The 19,810-nt window shown below is 40.3% G+C and overlaps 1 protein-coding gene across 1 annotated transcript in view; it reads right to left on the reverse strand.

Annotated features, from left to right (window-relative positions):
• LOC150078721 (carbonic anhydrase 13-like) overlaps positions 1 to 19,810 on the reverse strand; it is an 86,803-nt gene that overhangs the window by 28,753 nt on the left and 38,240 nt on the right. The window contains exon 2 of the mRNA XM_090382296.1: positions 131 to 328. Within this exon, the coding sequence (XP_090238422.1) occupies positions 131 to 328 (198 nt within the window). The remainder of the gene's footprint in view (positions 1 to 130; positions 329 to 19,810) is intronic.

Below are 19,810 nucleotides of genomic sequence, written 5' to 3' on the forward strand. Positions count from 1 at the left end.
GTGTTTTTTTTAATGCAAGATAAGTTTACAGCAAATAAAGTTGAGATGTGATGCCTTATTATTTACGTTATATTCATTATCTTAGCAGGAAAAATAACTTAATACATAATTTATTAACTGTCGAACTTACAAGATCCTTGACATTCAACGTCCACTTTCCATCCATGACCTGTGTTTATTATTGCTTTGCAGTTCTTTGGCACGTAATTCCAAGACAGAGGTCGTTGTGTCAAATGAGGATCTTGACGAGCTTCAGCTGTTATGATATCTATGGGAGACTGTTGCTTACCAATTGCCTGGGGATACATCTTTCCCCATTCGGCTGGACCTGTAATCAAGTTTAATGCATTAATAATCCAAATTAAAACAAACTAAAGAGAAAAATCCAGAACTCTTTGGAGTTTTATCAATAACGCCAAAAATTAGTTATTAATAATTGTATTTTATAAGTAGATAAGTAGTGTACACCAGAAATGCTTGAGAAGTTGTTTATTAGACTGCCAGCATGAAATCAATAATTCAAACATAACCTCAGCCTAAACAGTTACTTTTTTAATACTATTGACGGTGGCCTCAACCGACGACAAAAAAAAATTATAAAAAAGTAATAATTATTAATTTGTATCAGAGGTAGCTTTTATTCTTGGTTTTAGTCAGGTGACAAAGAAGTCCGTAATCAAGTCGCAAAGGAAATTAGGCAAACGAAGGCAGATTACGAGAAATACTTGGCAAAGGATGCTAAGAAAAACAGCAAGGGCTTCTTTACTTATATAGACTAGAAGGAAGGAGGTGAATCAGATTGGTCCAATTGATATCGATGGTTCGACTATTATTGATCCTGCTCAGATAGCTGACAAACTGAATGTGTATTTTGCATCTACATTCACATATGAGGAATTCTGTAGGGAATTTGAGAACAGAAGCTTATTGAACTCTAACAGGGAGCATAATGCTTCTGTAATAACTGAGAGAAAAGTGGAGGAGAAATTGTTAAAGTTAAAAATAAGAAAGGCACCTGGGATCTATCCAGTTATATTAAAGGAGGCCGCAAATGAAGTAAACAAATCCTTAGCCATAATTATGAGAGCACCCATGAACTCAGGGGAAGTTCCCACGGACTGGAGATGTACAAATGTATCCTCAATTCACAAAGTGGGATCAAAGGGTGACACGAGTAATTACAGACCTGTCAGTTTAACTTCTGTTCCGGGTATATTAATAGTCATTGATTAAAGAAGCATTGCAGGATCCTCTCGACAAGATTGCAGTAATAATTCAGACAATCATGGTTTGTTAAAGGAAAGTCTTGTCTGACAAATGTGTTTGGATACTATGATGTGGTTAAAAAGAAACTGGCTGCAAAAAATAATTTTGATATCATATACTTGGATTTCAGGAAAGCTTTCGATACTGTTGCACATGGAATACTGTACGATCCAGAGCAGTAGGGTATTAAGGGCAAGTTGCTACAATGGCTAAAAGGGTGGTTGAGTGGGAGAAGACAGACAGTGGCAATCAATGGACGCTGCTCTTCATGGACTAACGTTAATATTAACAACACCGAAACCTGGAGTCCCCCAGGTTTCGGTGTTGGGCCCACTGTTGGTTTGAATATTTATCAATGATATTGATGAAGGCATATCAGGCTTAATATCCAAGTTTGCAGATGATATTAGGGTTGGCAGGGTTGTTAATGACAGCAATGGCATTGTGCTACTGCAACAGGACCCAGAAAAGTTGGTCAGATGGGTTGAGAAGGGGCAAATGAAGTTTAACATTGACAAATTCAAAGTACTGAACATGGGTAGAAGTAACCCCAGAGTAGTAGTAGTAGTAGTAGTAGTAGTAGTGGCATGTGATGCAAGAAAGCAAATGTATGAGCTTATGCAGCATCAGCCAAAAAAAAAAAAAAAAAATCACACCATTCCCTCCAAATGCCTGTCCAGTTCCTCCTTAAATTTATTCAACCTATCAACTTCCACAACGACAGATGGAAGTTTGTTCCAGCAATTAACCACCCGCTGGCTAAAGGAAAATTTCCGCACATCTATTCTACATCTGTCTTTTCTTAATTTGAATTTATGCCCCCTTAGTTTCGTAATCTGAACAAGTGGAAGGATCCCATCAGAATTCAGCGTGCTCAACCCATTCAAGGCCTTATATACCTCAATCAGATCACCGCGCAGGTGCCTAGTCTCCAGCCACTGCAATTTGCAGAACTTAAGCCTCTCTTGGTAAGAGGATCCCTTCATTCCCCTCACCAATCTTGTTGCCCTTCTCTGTACACGCTCAAGTAAATCTACATCCTTCCTAAAATGAGGCCTCCAGACCTGTACGCAGTACTCAAGGCGTGGCCTGACCATTGCCTTATACAGAGGGATAATCACCTCCTTTTCCCTGCTAGCAAAATTCCTATATATCATTGACAAAACCCCATGACCTGCCCTGGCAGCCTGTCTGCATTGCTCAGAAAACTTCATATCTGCCTGCATAATTACTCCCAGGTCTTTTTCATTTTCTACCACCTTAAGTGTAGTACCACACAGTTGGTACGTTTCTCTGGGGTTACTTCTACCCATATGTAGTACTTTGCATTTGTCAAGGTTAAACTTCAGTTGCCACTTCTTAGCCCATCTGCCCAAATTATCTAGATCCTGTTGCAGTAGCACACTGCCATTACTGTCATTAACAACCCTGCCAACCTTTGTATCATCTGCAAACTTCGACATTAAGCCTGATATACCTTCATCAATATCATTGATAAATATACAAAACAACAGTGGACCTAACACCGAACCCTGTGGGACTCCACTAATAACATTAGTCCAAGAAGAGCAGCACCCATTGATTACCACCCTCTGTCTTCTAGCACTTAACCATCCTTTTATCCATTGTAGCAACTTACCCTTAATACCATTCTGCTCCAATTTGTACAATAGTCTTCCATGTGCAACAGTGTCAAAAGCTTTCCTGAAATCCAAATATATGATATCAAAATTATTTTTCGCATCCAGTTCCTTTGTAACTACATCATAATATCCTATCAAATTTGTCAGACAAGACTTTCCCTTAACAAACCCATGTTGTGTCTGAATTATTGCTGCAGTCTTGTCTAGATGATCCTGCAATGCATCCTTAACCAGCGACTCCATTATTTTACCCGGAACAGAAGTTAAACTAACTGGTCTGTAGTTACTCGTGTCACCCTTCGATCCCCCTTTGTGAATTGGAGTAACCTACCAACTGTGTAGTACTGCAGTTAGGGTGGTAGAAAATGAAAAAGACCTGGAAGTAATTGTGCAGTCAGATATGAAGTTTTCTGAGCAAAGCAGTCATGGAGTGTTGTCAATGATATACAGAAATTTTGCTAGTAGGGAAAAGGTGTTATCCCTTTGTATATGGCAATGGTCAGGCCACGCCACATCCCGAGTATTGCGTAACGGTCTGGAGGCCTCATTTTAAGAAGGATATGAATTGCATGAGCCAGTACAGAGAAGGGCAACAAGATTGGTAAGGGGAACGACGGGGGTCCTCTTATCAAGAAAGGCTTAAATTCTGCAAATTGTAGGTCTTGAGACTAGGCAATTGAGAGGTGATCTGATTGAAGTGTATAAGGACTTGAATGGGTTCAGCAGGCTCAAGTCTGATGGGATTCTTCCTCTGGCTCAGATTATGAACCTCATGGGACATAAATTCAAATTGAGGAAAGACAGTCGTAGAATAGATGTGCTGAAATTTGCTTTTAGCCAGCGGGTAGTTGATTGCTGGACCAAACTTCCATCTGTCTTTGTGGAAGTTGATAGCTTAAATAAATTCAAGGAAGAACTGGAGAAACGTTTAGAGGGAATGAATGGATATGTAAAAACTTTTTCTTTTCTTTCCTTTTTTTTTTTTTTTTTGGTTCATGCTACATAAGCTTGCTTTCTTGCATCAAAGCCTCAACAACTTCTATATCCACCATATGTACTTGATAAAAATAGTAAAAGTCGCATGATTTACTTCTCACATTTTGATAGTAGGGACCCCGGGGGCTCACATCTGGTGAGTATGGGTTTGGCACACCCAGGGTCCTGAGCTGGATATCATCATTCTTCTCTTTCTTGGTGATTCCCTTCTACTTTTGACTCTCTCTCTCTCTCAGGGTAACTCGGGAACTTTTTTTCTCTGGTGCAGCATAAGCCTCAGGCTTCCTTGCATCATATGGCTATTAATAATAATAATAAAATAATAAAAGGAGGTGATTATCCCTTTGTATAAGGTAATGGTCTGGTCAGGCCTTGAGCACTGCGTACAGGTCTGGAGGTCTCATTTTAGCAAGGTCGTCGAGTTTCTTGAGCGTGCAGAGAAAGGCACCAAGATTGATGAGGGGAACGAAGGGGTACTCTTACCAAGAAAGGCTTAAGTTCTGCAAATTGCAGCAGTTGGAGAACATGGCGGTTAATTACTGGAACTAACTTCCATCTGTCGTTGTGGAAGGTGATAACTTATATAAATTCAAGGAGGAGCCGGACAAACCTTTAGAGGTAATAGATGTGTGAATTTTTTTTGGCTGATGCTACATAAGCTACATGCCTCCATTACTACTACTAACTAGATCTGCAGATTTAAATCTGCTTCATTCATCACATCCGTGCAATAAAACAGAATTCAATGCACAGAATGTTTACGCCCACCTGCACGTCATTTATATTAATACCTGTTAATATTTCGAAATATTTTTATTCTTGGTTGAGAAGATTGTTACTAGTATCGTAAGTTCAATTGTGCGGCAATAAAGTTCTCATTTGACATTACGATCCAGGTCACCGCACCCATTCATATCATATCTTCACTGGATAACTCTTCATATTTTTTGCGGAAAGTTAGTTTGAAAAAATAATCCCCCAACTGATATTTTCAGTTAGATTTGATCATTTATGAATAAATGGTTTACCTATAACCAATGAACTCATTTAGCAACAAAATGCTCAATTCCACTCATGATATTTCTAAATTAGATTCAAGGGCTCATTGAGTCTACTTCCATGGAGGATCAGTTCAAGAGTTCACAGGCCAGGGTGCAGGATTGTGGAAAGGAAAGAAAGTAGTTCGCCTTACCTGAATTTAGTTTGGACCCCTTAGGATTTCAGGTCCTTTTTAGTACGGGTACCGGATTGTTTCGTTGCAACTGCTGCACCCCAAGGATAAGCCTTATTTCCATTCCATAATCCGCGAGGAACCGACTTTGAGAAACTCTCGTAGAGTGGCCATAAGTAATCATATGTCTCAATTGTGTAGTTTCATAATTAAAAGTTTTATTTAGTTCTGTTAAATATTATAGACTAAATTTCTCGTCGAGCCCTTTCGAATTAGTCAATTTAAATTGAAAGCCGAAGGTGAGATTGTGGACATTATTAAAACCTATATATATATTATATCAGTAATCACCAATTTGCATGTTGTGTGGGATGAAAATCCAGAAATAATTAACAGGTAAAAAATCCCGACTCCTTCTACTTGAGATCGGCTATTTCGCCATTAGAAATTCGTCTACGAGAATTGAATCTAGACCTCCATTTGTTTTTTTGTTAAAATAACTTTAATTGATATACGCCAATCGCATGTGCGGATCGTCATTCGGATAATCGATATTTCTAGTGAAATCAATAATAAATTCTAGTAAAATAACAATTAATTTAAAAATTATTCATGTTTCTGATTCTTTTTTTGTGCTTCAGGTGAATTTATTCAACTTAAATTATTAAATGTATTTTGTCTGTAGGGTGGGTGGGTCTTGATGGTGGCGCCATCTAGTAGCATTAAAAGAAATTTATTTATAGCATTAGCATTAGTTGAGGCATATGATGCAAGAAAGCAAGCTTATACAGCATCAGCCAAAAAAAAAAAAAAAAAACCTTCCCATTTCACCCATCCAGTCACTCCAAATGTTTGTCTAGTTCAGTCTTCAATTTATTTAAGCTATCAACTTCTACAACAACAACAACAGATGGAAGTCTGTTCCAGCAATCAACTACCCGCTGGCTAAAGGCAAACTTCTACACATCTGTTCTACAACTGTCTTTCCTCAATTTGAATCTATGCCCCCTCAGGTTCTTAATCTGAGCAAGCAGAAGTATCCCGTCAGCATTGAGCCTGCTCAAACCATTCAAGGCCTTATACACCTCGATCAGATCACCTAGTTTCCAGATGCTGCAACTTTCAGAACTGAAGCCTTTCTTCGCAAGCGCACCCCTTTGTTCCTCCCACCAATCTTGTTGCCCTTCTCTGTACTCGTTTTAGCAACTCTACATCCTTCCTAAAATGAGGCCTCCAGACCTGTAAGCAGTACTTAAGGTGTGGCCTGACCATTATCTTATACAAATGGATAATCAATCACCTCCTTGTCTCTGCTAGCAAAATTCCTATATATCATTGACAAAACTCCATGACCTGCTCTGGCAGCCTGTCTACACTGTTTAGGGAACTTCATATCTGACTGCATAATTACCCCCAGGTCTTTTTTATTCTCCTCCTCCTTGAGTGTAGTACCACACAGTTGGCATTTATCTAGGGTTACTGCTAACGATACGGAGTACTTTGCATTTGTCAACGTTAAACTTCAGCTGCCACTTCTCAGCCCATTGTCTAGCTTTTCTGGATCCTTTTGCAGTAGCATATTGTCTTTACTGTCATTAACAACCCTGCGAACCTTTGTATGATCTTCAAACTTGGACATTACGCCTGATATACCTTCATTGATATCATTTAGAAATACACAAAACAACAATGGGCCCAGCACCGAATCCTGGGGAACTCCGCTAATAACATTAGTCCACGTAGAGCAGTGTCCATTTATTACCACTCTCTGCCATCTCCTATTCAACCATCCCTTTTTCCATTGCCGTAATTTGCCCTTGATGACATACCGCTCCAATTTGTATAGCAGTTTTCCATGTGCAACGGTATCAAAAGCTTTCGTGAAATCCAAGTATATGATAACAAAATAATTTTTGCATTCAGTTCCTTTGTGACCACATCGTAGTATCCAATCAAATTAGTCAGACAAGACTTTCTCTTTACAAATCCATGCTATGTCTGAACTATTACTGCTGTCTTGTCTAGGTGAGTCTTTATCACCTCTTTAATCAGTGATTTCATTATTTTCCCCGGAACAGAAGTTAAACTAACAGGTCTATAATTATTTGTGTCACCCATTGAACCCCCTTTGTGAACTGGGGATACATTTACACATCCCCAGTTCTTGGGGACCTCCCCTGACTTTAAGGATGCTCTCATAATTATGGCTAAGGGTTTGCTTACTTCCCTTGCTGCCTCTTCCATTATAATTGGACAGATTCCATCTGCCCCAGGTGCCTTTTTTATGTTTAACTTCAACATTTTCTCCTTCACTTTGCTTCATTGTTATTACAAAATCACTTATCTCCCTGTTAGAGTTTGAAAAACTTCTGGCATTCCCCTCCTTGAGTAACTTCTCATGTGTGAATATAGATGCAAAATACTCATTCAGTTTATCAGCTACTTGAGCAGGATCATCAATAGTCGAACCATCTATGTTAAGTGGGCCAATCTAATTCATCCTCTTCCTTCTAGAATTTACATAAGTAAAGAACTCTTTTCTGTTTTTCTTTGCGTCCTTTACCAAAGATTTCTCGTAATCTGCCTTCGCCTGCCTATCCTCCTTTGTGGCTTGACGTAGGCTTCTGTGTCACCTGCTAATTTATATGCATCCTATGCATATTTTTTTTCTGCCACAAGCCTCATTAATTCATCCGACATCCATTTAGGCCTGAACCTTGAACAGCATTTCTTAGTTGGAACAAAAAAGCCTAGTAGCCTCCAAAATTAAGTCTCTGAAGGCTTCCCATTTAGAATTCACCGTTGGTAACATCATCAGTTGATCCCACTGAATAGAATTTAAAAACTGTCTGAGACCACTGTAATCACTTTTACGAAAACACAAACCCTTCCTTTTACCCTTGATGGTAGTTACATCTTTAAATAAATCCCACATCAGTACACTGTGATCACTGTCACCTAGTGGTTCCTTTATCCGGTACCATCAGCTGCCATGTTGGCAGGCAAGGCAATTGCCTCCGGGCCCGTACTCTTTAGGGGCCCGGCGTCTTTGGTTGTCTCCTGTTTTTGCAATTTTTATTAATTAAGTAGGGGCCCGAACATGTTCTTTGCCTCCAGACCCGAAAAAGGGTAGGTACGCTAGTGGGTACCATTATATATGAATGAGTGCCGATAATTATTTATTACAAATAGACGGAATGAAAAAACGTTAAGCTAGATTTTGAATCGACACAACTGTTCCACATCGGCATTAATTGGCCTCAGTTGCAATGTTTCAATTTTTACCAACTTCCATTGTCCGAGTGGTTGAACCGTGACAATAGAATGTACTTGACCGATATATTAAGTGGAACGTGCCACCTGCTCCACATTAAAACAACTGACAGGGAGTCTTCAAAGAAAGTGGTCGTAAATTAAATCTTCAAACGTACTGCGGAATATTCTAACGTTGGGTACGAATTTCGACGATTGCACTTTGTCGGAGAGCGCTTAATCTTGATCTTCGTCAATGCTGACAGTTCTCGATGACAATTTATTTTATTTATTTTTTTTTTTTTTTTGCAAAAATAGCGATTTGACAAGGATTTATGCTTCACACTGATTCAAAAACACTGCCTTTTATGGCATCTTGTTAGGCTGTTGTCATAGTAACGAAACGCTCAAGAAGTTTATAACGCCTAACTTTAGGTTATCCTCATACGACGTTTAAACAACTCCTTAAAATCTAAACAAAATATAAAAAGGGCAAAAATGACAAACCAATAGTCAAAGTCTAATTGCGCCATTAACTGCTGACATCTTTTCTTTTTATTCTTTAAGGGGCTAAATGAGGGAATTTTTGCTTTGATAGAAAGTGTAAGATTGCTTAATGGAGATAAGGAGAAGTCTGCGAAGGTAGTAAAGGATGTACAGTACATCATTTACTACCTTCTTTTACATCCTTTAATGGCCAGTAAAGAATGTAAAAAAAAATAATAAATAAAAAAAACCCGAGTGTACATTGTACGAACGAAATATATTTTATTTTATGTGAAAACATCTTCGACGAAAATCAAAACCGTTTAAATTTTAAAATCGAACAGCTAAAACCGAAGTTATGAATGATTTACCATTTTATGCTCACGCCCGCTACTTACTTCCGAATCAACGTTAGTGACTGAGTTAGCGCAATTTAGGAAGCGATATCATTCGCATCATTTCCGTTTCGCGTTTTCGTTACCACTCGGTTTTACTTCAATCCGAAAAATGTAGTAGGTGTGGCCAAAGATGTTTTCACATCAAAAGGTAATTTCCTATTTTTGTGATCTTTGTACGATTCTGAAACCTTACTTCGTTCCAAGGCTGGAACCAAGTAAGGTTTCACTTCTACATTTGACTCTTGTTTTCTCTCTCGGGGTAACTAATTTTTTTTTTTTTTTTTTGTGGCTGGTGCAGCATAAGCCTCAGGCTTCCTTGCACCATATGGCTAATAATAATAATAATAAAAACTTTGCATTCATAAAACATTCGCAGCTAGGATGGCCCCTGGTGGAAATTTTTATCGCAATGTTTCATCACTGACAAGTAAAAAGAAAATTCTGTTTGAAGAACCCTTTGCTCTACGCACAGCCCATTGGACACATGATTGGCAGAACGTTGCGTGCACAGAATATTCTCTTCAACGGGTGATTATGTACGGAGGTAATCTTGCATTTCCCACAGCCATTCGTCGCATGAATAAATGAATGGCGTTTGGTTTCTATAACCAACAGACCGAGCGGTTTCTAAGTAACTGTTAGCCACTATCCTACCTGGCATAATATAAAAAAAATTGCAAAAAGAAACTAATTGTTGAAAAAATAACATAAAATATTCTACAAAATAAAATAAAAATATAAAATGATATAGTATTAGCATTAGCTGATCTTCGAATTCTCCAAACTGTCAACCACGCATGGAGGCAACTTATTCTAATAATCAACAACTCGCTGGCTAAAAGAAAACTTCCCTGGAATCCAGTCTTAAACTTGTTCCCCGTAATTTGAATTTATGGCCCCTAGTTTTGGAATAATTTATAGCAGTAAAAATTTCACCCTCCTTCATTTTACTTTCTCCCCTTACAGACTTATATGCCTATGTATATAAAGTGCTTAGCATCATAATACACAGCCATTTCTGAATAAACAGAAAATTTTTAAGGTGGCATCGTTTTAGGTTATATCTCATATTGTGAATGCCTTCACAACGAGTTGCCATGATATTGCACTACTTCGAATAAGTAACGCTTCACCTAAGGAGAAGACTAGTGTTACTTATTCTCAGATAGGTACCACCACCCAGACAGCACTGTTTCAGGGCTATTTGGCCCTTCGTCAGTGAGTGGGTAGGTACCCAAGTGATGCAATGATGGCAAAAACAGTTATGAAGTATAACTCCACAATATGAGAGATGCCTGATGGTGTATGATGTATTTAGACTGTTTTTGCCATTATTGCATCACTTGGGTACCTACCCACTCACTGACGAAGGGCCAAATAGCCCTGAAACAGTGCTGTCTGGGTGGTGGTACCTATCTGAGAATAAGTAACACTAGTCTTCTCCTTAGGTGAAGCGTTACTTATTCGAAGTAGTGCAATATCATGGCAACTCGTTGTGAAGGCATTCACAATATGAGATATAACCTAAAACGATGCCACCTTAAAAATTTTCTGTTTATTCAGAAATGGCTGTGTATTATGATGCTAAGCACTTTATATACATAGTCTAAATTTGTTCGCAGCTTGAGGCTCTAGCCCTAAATGCGCCTTAGACTTATATGCCTCAATCAGGTTCCATCTGAGGTTCCTGGTTTCCAAGCTCTGTAGCCACATATTTGAGATATTTCCTCATATGGGAGTCCTTTTGTCCGATCTCCAGACATGTCTTCGGACACTTTAGAGAAACTCAATGTCTTTTTTGTCAATTTTCCAATGTCGATGGCTCTTAGCCCAAGTTTCCGGTTTTAATTAATAAGGATTTTCTGACCGCTACACGACCATTGAAGCCTGCTTGTTTAAGACGAAGTTTTACAGTTGATGAAGACACGGGAGTTTCTCTGTTCCGATTGAACTCAGTTCGGATTTCAGGTGCAGTAAATCGATTGCGTTTAGAAACAGTGTTATGGTCTTATCTTGTGTTTCCGTTTTCACACGCGGTGGTCTCGATCGTGGTTTGTCCTCTGTTATATAAAACACCCAATATTTTGGCAATACTTCTCATGGAATAACTTTCTTTATACAGAGTTATAATAACTTCTTTTTTCCACACTCAGTTACTTATTTCTTGTCATGTTTATCACAAAACACTCTTTCTGAGTGACGGGTGTTCGGTTTTATAAATTATTGCTCTCAATCCTCAATTCATATAATTGCAAAACATTCTAGAGTCCAGAATCACATAAAATCTTCTACAATATCGAAACAATACTCCCACTTTATAGAATCATCTATAATGTTCATAATAATAATCATATAATAATCATCTATCACAATCAGGAGTACTCTACCCTTTCTGGAATATTATCGAATATTCTAGAAATTTCTTGAATTTATTTACGTTTTTTTTCATTTTTATAAATAACAGAAATATTTTAATAAAAATTGGTAAACAAGTTGGTTCTATTTTAATACAAACTTTGAAAATTAAGAAAACTGAAACACAATCTCAAACTTTTAGGAAGGGGTGTATATGAATTTAAATTCTAAGTTTTATACATGGCATATGACCATGGTTTTAGACAATTTTTGGACCTTCAAAAGACATAGGCCGGATATACGATAGTAAATAACTAAGTTGTACGATTACCGCATACAAGTTTCACATTACTGCTGATTTATTTGCCAATAACCAAGGTGTGTTTACTGGATTCATATTGCGTACAAACACAAGGCGGTGAACAGCGTGTTTAACCTAGTTTTCTCTTGTAATTGGGGACCTGGAATTCAACCGTTTTCTTTCTTGAGTGCAGGACAGCGAGCAGGCCTTGGGAGAAAACTAGTAAAATGGGGAAATTTTCAGCTTTATCGTAGAGACATACGAGATCTGAAAGTCAAGTAAAGTAACCAGACAATTCTGTAAATAAAATCTCGTCACTAATCTTATTGGGTGTGGTCATTTTCTAAGTAGGGGCGTCAGGGTCAACTGTATCACTTCAAATATCCTGTTTCTTTGGACTTTTGTTATTGTTGTATATGCAGAATTTATTTCTCTTTTAATACTTACCAATTTAAAGTAGTTTTATTTTGTAGTTTTAACACGGGGAAGAATTTTGAAAATAATGGTGTCGTGAGGACAGTTCTAACACAACTTACAACTGATTTCAGCAAAGTTTATATCGTTATGCTCGACGTGTTCGCCCTCGTGGATAGCACAGTTCGTAGAACCGACATATTCCCCACACCGGGTAGAAAAGACCCAAGTTCCAGTTTCGTCGATGACGTGAGGAATTTCTATGGGCTTTTTCACAAGGTGGTTGAGTTAGTCGGCCTCAGGCGACAGCAGCATGGTTTTTTCTCCTGTAAACTTGGTAGTATCTATTTTCTGTTTGCCGGGTTTTTCATCCAGCAAACAGAAAATCGAAAACAGGAACCCAATTTACATACAGTAAGCATTTTTTTTATGACACCCCATACACGAGAGGTATTAGAATCTATAGTACTTAGTACTGTGCATGGGTTGGAGGTTGAGAAGACGAAAACAGTTATTTGTTGACATTAGACTTGAACTTCTGTTGACTGTAATTTTCAGGAAATACGTATGAAGCAAGGTTGTTCCAAAAAACGGCAGTTGAATGAATAAACGAGGATGATGAAAAGTTGGTTCTGTGGGTTTGAAGTTGGACAGTAAATGGACGTTGGCTGGTGGCGGCACGTGTTCGGACTGTTTTGAAAGAGAGAGCGGGAATTATAGAAGCCAATTCAGAAGAACAGTGCCCATGGAAGTATCTGTAGAAAAGGCATGCAGCAGAAACAGTATGTCTATGAGACAGCGAGTGGAGAGACTCTGTTAGAGATGAGTCATTAATTAACCTAACTGCCCTCTTCTGAATGGAATCAAGAAGCCTAAGAGAGGTTTTGGGGGAACTGCCCCAGTTGTGGGGAAAATATTCCATGGTAGGGCGGATTTGGGATTTATACAGAATGAGAAGCTGTTTGGAAGAAAAGTAATGCCCAGGGAAAAAGAGAAAACCAAGTTTTTTAGATGCAGAAGAAGCAATATTTGTAATGTGCTTGAGCCAAAAGATATTACAAGTCAGGGTAATCCCCAAAAGAGATAGATCACCATGCCTAGAAATCGGAGTGTCACCGAAGATAAGCACAGGAGCAGAAGAATCTTTTTTGCTAGATATAAGACAACAATGAGTTTTAGAAGGATTGAAATCAAGTAAGTTGTCTTTTCCCCATTGGAGAATTACCTGGAGATCGGCATTTAAGGAATTGTTAGTGGATATTCAAGTTGAAGCTGATTGAACAGGGCAAGGTTTCTCAAAATGGAAAATGGAATGCAATGTGCTATAATCGGCAAAACTATGGATAGGATTTCCAGTCAATGGAAGAAGGTCATTAATATACAACAGGTAAAGAGAGGGGGAAAGAACTGAACCTTGCGGGACACCAGCATTAGTGGAGAAGTTAGAAGACAGAGCCATCTACCATCACCCTCAGTGAGAGATCACAGAGAAAACTGGATAACCAATTACAAAAAAAAAACAGTTGGGAAACCATGAAATGGAAGCTAGTTTAGAAGACCTTTATGCCAAACACGATCGAAAGCCATTGAGAGGTCAAGAGCAACTGTCTGTGTTTCACAGAAATTTTCCTTTGAATTTGTCCATAAATGGGTAACATAAACGAGAATATCACAAGTGGATCGACATTGATGGAATCCACACTGGCGATCGTGAATCAGACGGAAGGTTTCTAGGTAGTTTAAGAGTTGGCGGTTAATTGATTTCTCCATTACTTTAGAAAGAGTAGAGGTAATTGCAATGGGACGATAATTGGATGGGAGGGATTTGTCACCCTTTTTAGGAACTGACTGAATATGAGCAAATTTCCAAGCAGAAGGAAAAAACACCATTGGAATAAGAAAGTGAAAAAAGGCGGCAAAGAATAGGAGTAAGTTCAGGAGCACAGGTTTTGAGAACAAGTGGAGAAATACCATCGGGACCTGGTGCTTTTTTAGCATCAAGGTTCGTCAAAATCCTTCTGACATTCTTTTGACGAAAGACCACAGGAGGCATTGAATGGAGCGTGTTGGGAATGGTGGGAGGTGTTTTACCAAAATCATTAATACATGAATTGGAAGAAAAATGGGATGCTAGCTGGTAAGCTTTATCCTTGGCTGAAGTGACAACAGAACCATCTGGTTTGGACAGAGGTGGGAGCAGAGATGGGCAAACATTGCGGCCAAGGGCGTTGGCAAGGGACCAGAATGTTCAGCTGCTATTAGGGCAAGAAGCAAGTTTTCTAGTCTTAACTTGTCCAAAACCTAGTTTGGACTGATTAATAACGGTAAAGACTAGCATGAAGGTAGTAGATCCCGGCCGCCTCCACGTGGTGGGGATGGGGGGGGGTGCTTTGACCAGGAGTTGCTGCTTCCCACTTGCTAAGAGTCAGGTATACCGGCCGACTTCATAACAACAGAACACATCATAACATTTACACACCCAACACACTACATACAAATGGCCGGTCTTGGCGTGAGCCTCAACACAAGGAGTAATAGCGGCTAATGGGGGAAACCCTGGGGTCCGCCACAACAACACATGAATATCCCCTGATTAATAACTGCTTTACAATTGTTGCGAGCTTTGGTGTAGGCAGAAAATGAAACTGAAGAATTGGAAATAAGACAATTACGATATGCAACGTTCTTCTCTTGAACAGCCTTAGCATATTTATTGGAAAACCAAGGTTTATATAAAGGACGAGATTTTAAAGTGCAGTGTGTAATAAAGGATTTCATTCCTACAAGAATAATTTCACTGACAAGATCTCAGCAAACGTTGACTCAGAAGTTTTGAAACAGTAATCCGACCAAGGAAAAGAAATCTCGCGGGTCATTCCATTTTGCATTCTTGTAATGCCAAACAATACGAGGTTGGGAACAGCCATGAGATAAAGGCTCCATTGAAGAAAAGACAATCACCAAGTTGTGATCTGAGATGCCTAAAGTACCACTCATTTCGACCGTGTACTTAGAAGGGTTGTTTGTGAGAAAAAGATCAAGCGTGTTGGCTGTATGATTAGGATTGTCCGGTATTCTTGTAGGAAAATGAACAATCTGTGCTAGGTCATTAGTAATTGCAAAAGCCTCAGCATCTCGACCTGCTGGGTCGGTGTGACTAGAAAACGGAAGCCAGCTGGTGTTGTGAACATTAAAATCACCAAGGAAAATTACCTCACTGTTAGGAAAGTTGGACTGGAGAAAGTCAAGTTGCAAAGAGAGGAAGTCAAAGAGCTCCAAGTGATTAGTGGAGTTGGGAGAACGGTAGAGACAACAGATGAATTTGACACAATGAGGAAGAGAGATTTAGCCAGAGAAGACCGAAAAGAAGAGATTCCAAATTACCAAGTCTCTGACTGGGAATATAGGAACGGACATATGCGCAAGTACCACCTTTGAGGCGAAAGAAATCACATAGCGAATAATTTGGGCATCTGAGATGAGCAGTAGTTGAATCAACCGATAACTGAGATTCTGTGAGAAAAAGTACATGAGGTTTGGCAGACTGCAAGTGGAAATGGACGTCGTTGAGATTAGAATTGAGACCACGTATATTTGTGAAATGAATTAGGAAGTGCTTGGGAGGTTTAGATCTTTTCGCAGATAAGCTTGCTCTATTAGTTTGACAATTCATGGTGTATTCAATGGTAAGAAAAAGTGGGTGGGACATGCTGTATGAAGTAATGAAATTTTTCGATATGGCGTACACATGGTAAGAATATACTCAGATTCTTGATATAACGTGGCCTCGACAATGCTCCCCCCCCCGCATACACACTACTCGGACTCGCTCCAGTCACTATTTGGCAGAGTAGAGGTAGCAAGATTATACACTAGCTGATCCGGAAGCCTCCTAGAGAGTTACCAATAAGTTCGGTCCGGTGTACTAACTAGCGGCTGTCCTGCGAACACCATTTTAGAGCTGTACCCTCGAAATGTCAGGAAGATCGGATCTAGCCTTGACGTTCATCATAATCTCAAAATTCATCCGTCATACTGCATGATGGAAGAGATGGGGAAGGGTTGACCTAAACTTAGTTCTGGAGACTAAACATGGGTTCACACAACGTCAAACGTCCAATAAGCAAAGTGGTGGTATTGCACCGGTTGACGAGTCACCTACCACATAGTATTGCCTGGTAACACAGAGCGGCGGCATTCCTCCATGTGGTGTTTTTTTTTTTTTTTTTTTTTTGATTTGGTAGTTTTTGGCGCATCGGCTTCTGTGGCCATATTGCACCTCCCAAGGTTTTTGCAGTACTTTGATCCAAGCCCGAAGCGGGAATCGAACCCGCGACCTTTGGGTTGCCGGGCAGGTACTTTACCCACTCGGCTAGCCCGGTCGGCTCCATGTGGTGTGGGTGCCACACCTCTACCCCTGCTTACGTTGGTTCATACCTGCGTGGTCACCCACAGTGTGCTTGTGCATGGGGGTTATACCCATGATTACTAACAGTCCCACCATCGTGAAGGTGGAAGCAGAGGATTTGGCTGTCACAGACCGGCCGGACTTCGCCGAAATTGGGTCCACTTGACTTGAATGTCACCCGAATATCAGTTCCATCAGCGTTTTAAACTCCCAGGTAGCAAGTACAGCTTGTCTGGCATATCTGAGAGAATGTCTGTGACAACCTCAAGGACCATACATGGAGCAACATGGCCCTAGTTGCGATGCTCCTAAAAAACCCTTTCATGAGATTTTCACTTTTGACAGTTTGTCATGAATTTTTGATACATCCCAAAGGCGAGCTTTTTGGACGTTATGTGACACAGTAAACGGAAATGTGATATCATTTCACAAATTAGGTTCACTGGCATATATATGCATAATACGTCCGTTGTTTTCACCAGATCCGTCCGTCCATCCGCATGGAACAACTCGACTCTCAGTAGACGAACTTTCATGAAATTTTATATTGGACCGTTTAAAAAGATTTGTCGGGACATTCTAAATTCATTTGAAATCGGACCGATAGAAATCCGGCATTTATTATTTCTTTGGTCCACATGTAATAACTCAACTACCAGTGAAATTTGATATTTCGGCCTTTTGGAAAGATTTAGTATTAATAAATAAATAAATTTTCTGTTTATACTCCGAGACGACCAAACGGTCAGAGGAGTTTACAAGATACACAGAATACAAGAAACAGCACCGTATTCAGCAGTCACGGGTTTGAATCCCGATCACTCAAGGGATGTGTAGTGTAGTTATGCACCCGCGCGCCTGACCACTAGGCTACGGCGGCTTTCTTATATTAGTATTGGTAAACGATGCAGGAAATCGAGATTATAAAGCAACAGCAAAAAAAAAAAAAAAAAATTTCCCACATCACTCATCCATCGCTTCCAATAATTTGTCTAGTTCTTCCTTGAATTTATTCAACCTACCCACTTCCACAATAAGAGACCCTAGTTTGTTCCAACCCACTGGCAGAAGGCAAACACATCTTTCCTCAGTTTCAATTTATGCTCCCTGATCGTGGGGTCTGAGCACGAAGAAGAATTCCATCAGCATTGACCCCATGCGTACACCGTAAATTGTTGTAGCTGAAGCTGCAATGTGCAGTACATACTGTATATGGATAGCCTGATGTGGATACGGATATATTATGGATATTATGTTCGTTTCCGAGTGCTGGTTAGAGGAATGAACGGGATTTTGTTCATTCTGCGGATGCGCAGAAACGAAATTTTCTTGGTTTCTACATAAAAGTTTTTGTTTTTTTGCTTTTTTTTAACTACTCATGAGCCAAAACATTACAACGACCCCTGTCTCCACGAGTAGATGGACGCATCCCACAACACCTAGGAGTGACGTCACCTACCTGCGTGGCATATATAGTGATGACATGGTAGTGTCTGTCAGTTCGACAATGCGAAGCCCATGCAAAGTGCAAAGTGTGTTAGTTCTCTGACGACACCGGGGGTTCCCCCCATCTCCGCATTGTATTATTTGTGATACAGAACTCTGTGGAGGCCAGAGATTTAAAAAGTGTGTGGGGGGTGGTTTGTTGTGTTGTGTTATGTTGTTTTTTCTCTGACCATTTAGCCGTTGGGTCCCTATTGGAACCCACCTTTGCTCACAATTTGCCACGAGGAGGCAGGTCAGGCACCCAGTAGATTATTTAAGTACCCTGGCAGGCCCCGCCACCTATTTTCCGAGGATTTCAGTGGCGAAGCCCATGCAATGGGAAAAGGGAAAAGACCTGATGGAGTTTGACTAGGGAATGATTTGCGGCGCTAGGAAGGCGGAACTAGAACCTCAGCAACCAACGGAGATTGGGAAAACTCCTGGTGCCGTTTGACACTAAACACTCTACACCTCAGCAACCGCAGGCATTGTCGGCTGTTCAAGGGCCGCCATAGAGAAGGTATGGCACGAATGGTCCGAAGGGGGACATACACCCACGCAACGTGCCGGAGGAGGAGATCACCACTGGTTGACAGTCGAGGTGAATGCGGTTGGGACGTGCTGTCCGGGAACCAGACAGCTCACAGTCCCTCAACTAATAGCAGACTACAACCAGGGTGCATAGAGAAATGTTTCCGAGCACACTATCCAACGGATGCTCTTGCGTATAGGCCTACGGAGTAGGCGATCTGTTCACGTGCCCATGTAACCGACCGCCATCGACACCTCCGCCTGCAGTGGTGAAGGGAGCACTATTCCTAGACAATGAACTACTGAAAAAGAGTGACCAGGTCTGATGAATCAAGATTTCACCTCCATCGTGCCGATGGACAGGTGCGTATTCCACAGCGAGCAGATGAACAGCAGTAAACAGACTGCAGAATTGGGCGAAAATTGGCCGCGGCAGTAGTAAAATCCATGAAATCATACCAATGAGGTATGATTTCATGGATATTACTCAATATTCATCCCCATGGAACACCCTCACCGCCAGATCCAACCTCAGCATTGTTTCACACCAGGTTTTGCTCTACATGGTAACCACGTATTCAGATGGCACTGCATTCTTTCAATAAGACACGCCCCTTGTCACAAGGCCGCATTGTGCAGAATGATTCAAGGATCATGTTCAAGCCTTTCTTGTACTCCCCTGGCCGCCAAATTCCCCCGAAATCAATCCATTGAATATTTTTGGGAAGTGGTGGAATGCAGCATTCGCCAGCACACGCCAGTGCCACGCTTCTTTACCGAACTCCGGGAAGCCCTTCTTTCCAGCCGGACCAGGATACCTGAGGACACCTTCTGTGGTCTCAAGGAGTCGATTTCGGGCCAGATACAAGCAGTTATTACGCCGAAAAGTGGCTGAACACGTTATTAGGTAAGTGGTCGTAATGTTTTGGCTCGTGAGTGTACATATGGATATGTCTATTTTTCTCAACATTTCCATCAGTCTGTCCGCCAGTCCATCCGCATGTAACAAAAAGATTCCCGATGGATGGATTTTCAGGAAATTTTATATTTGGTCCTTTTAAAAATATTTGTCCAGCCATTACAAATTTCATTAATATCGGACAA

The sequence above is a fragment of the Mastigoproctus giganteus genome, chromosome 10 (genome assembly GCF_048544385.1).
Source record: "Mastigoproctus giganteus isolate SK-2022 chromosome 10, ASM4854438v1, whole genome shotgun sequence".
Lineage (NCBI taxonomy): Eukaryota > Metazoa > Arthropoda > Arachnida > Uropygi > Thelyphonidae > Mastigoproctus > Mastigoproctus giganteus.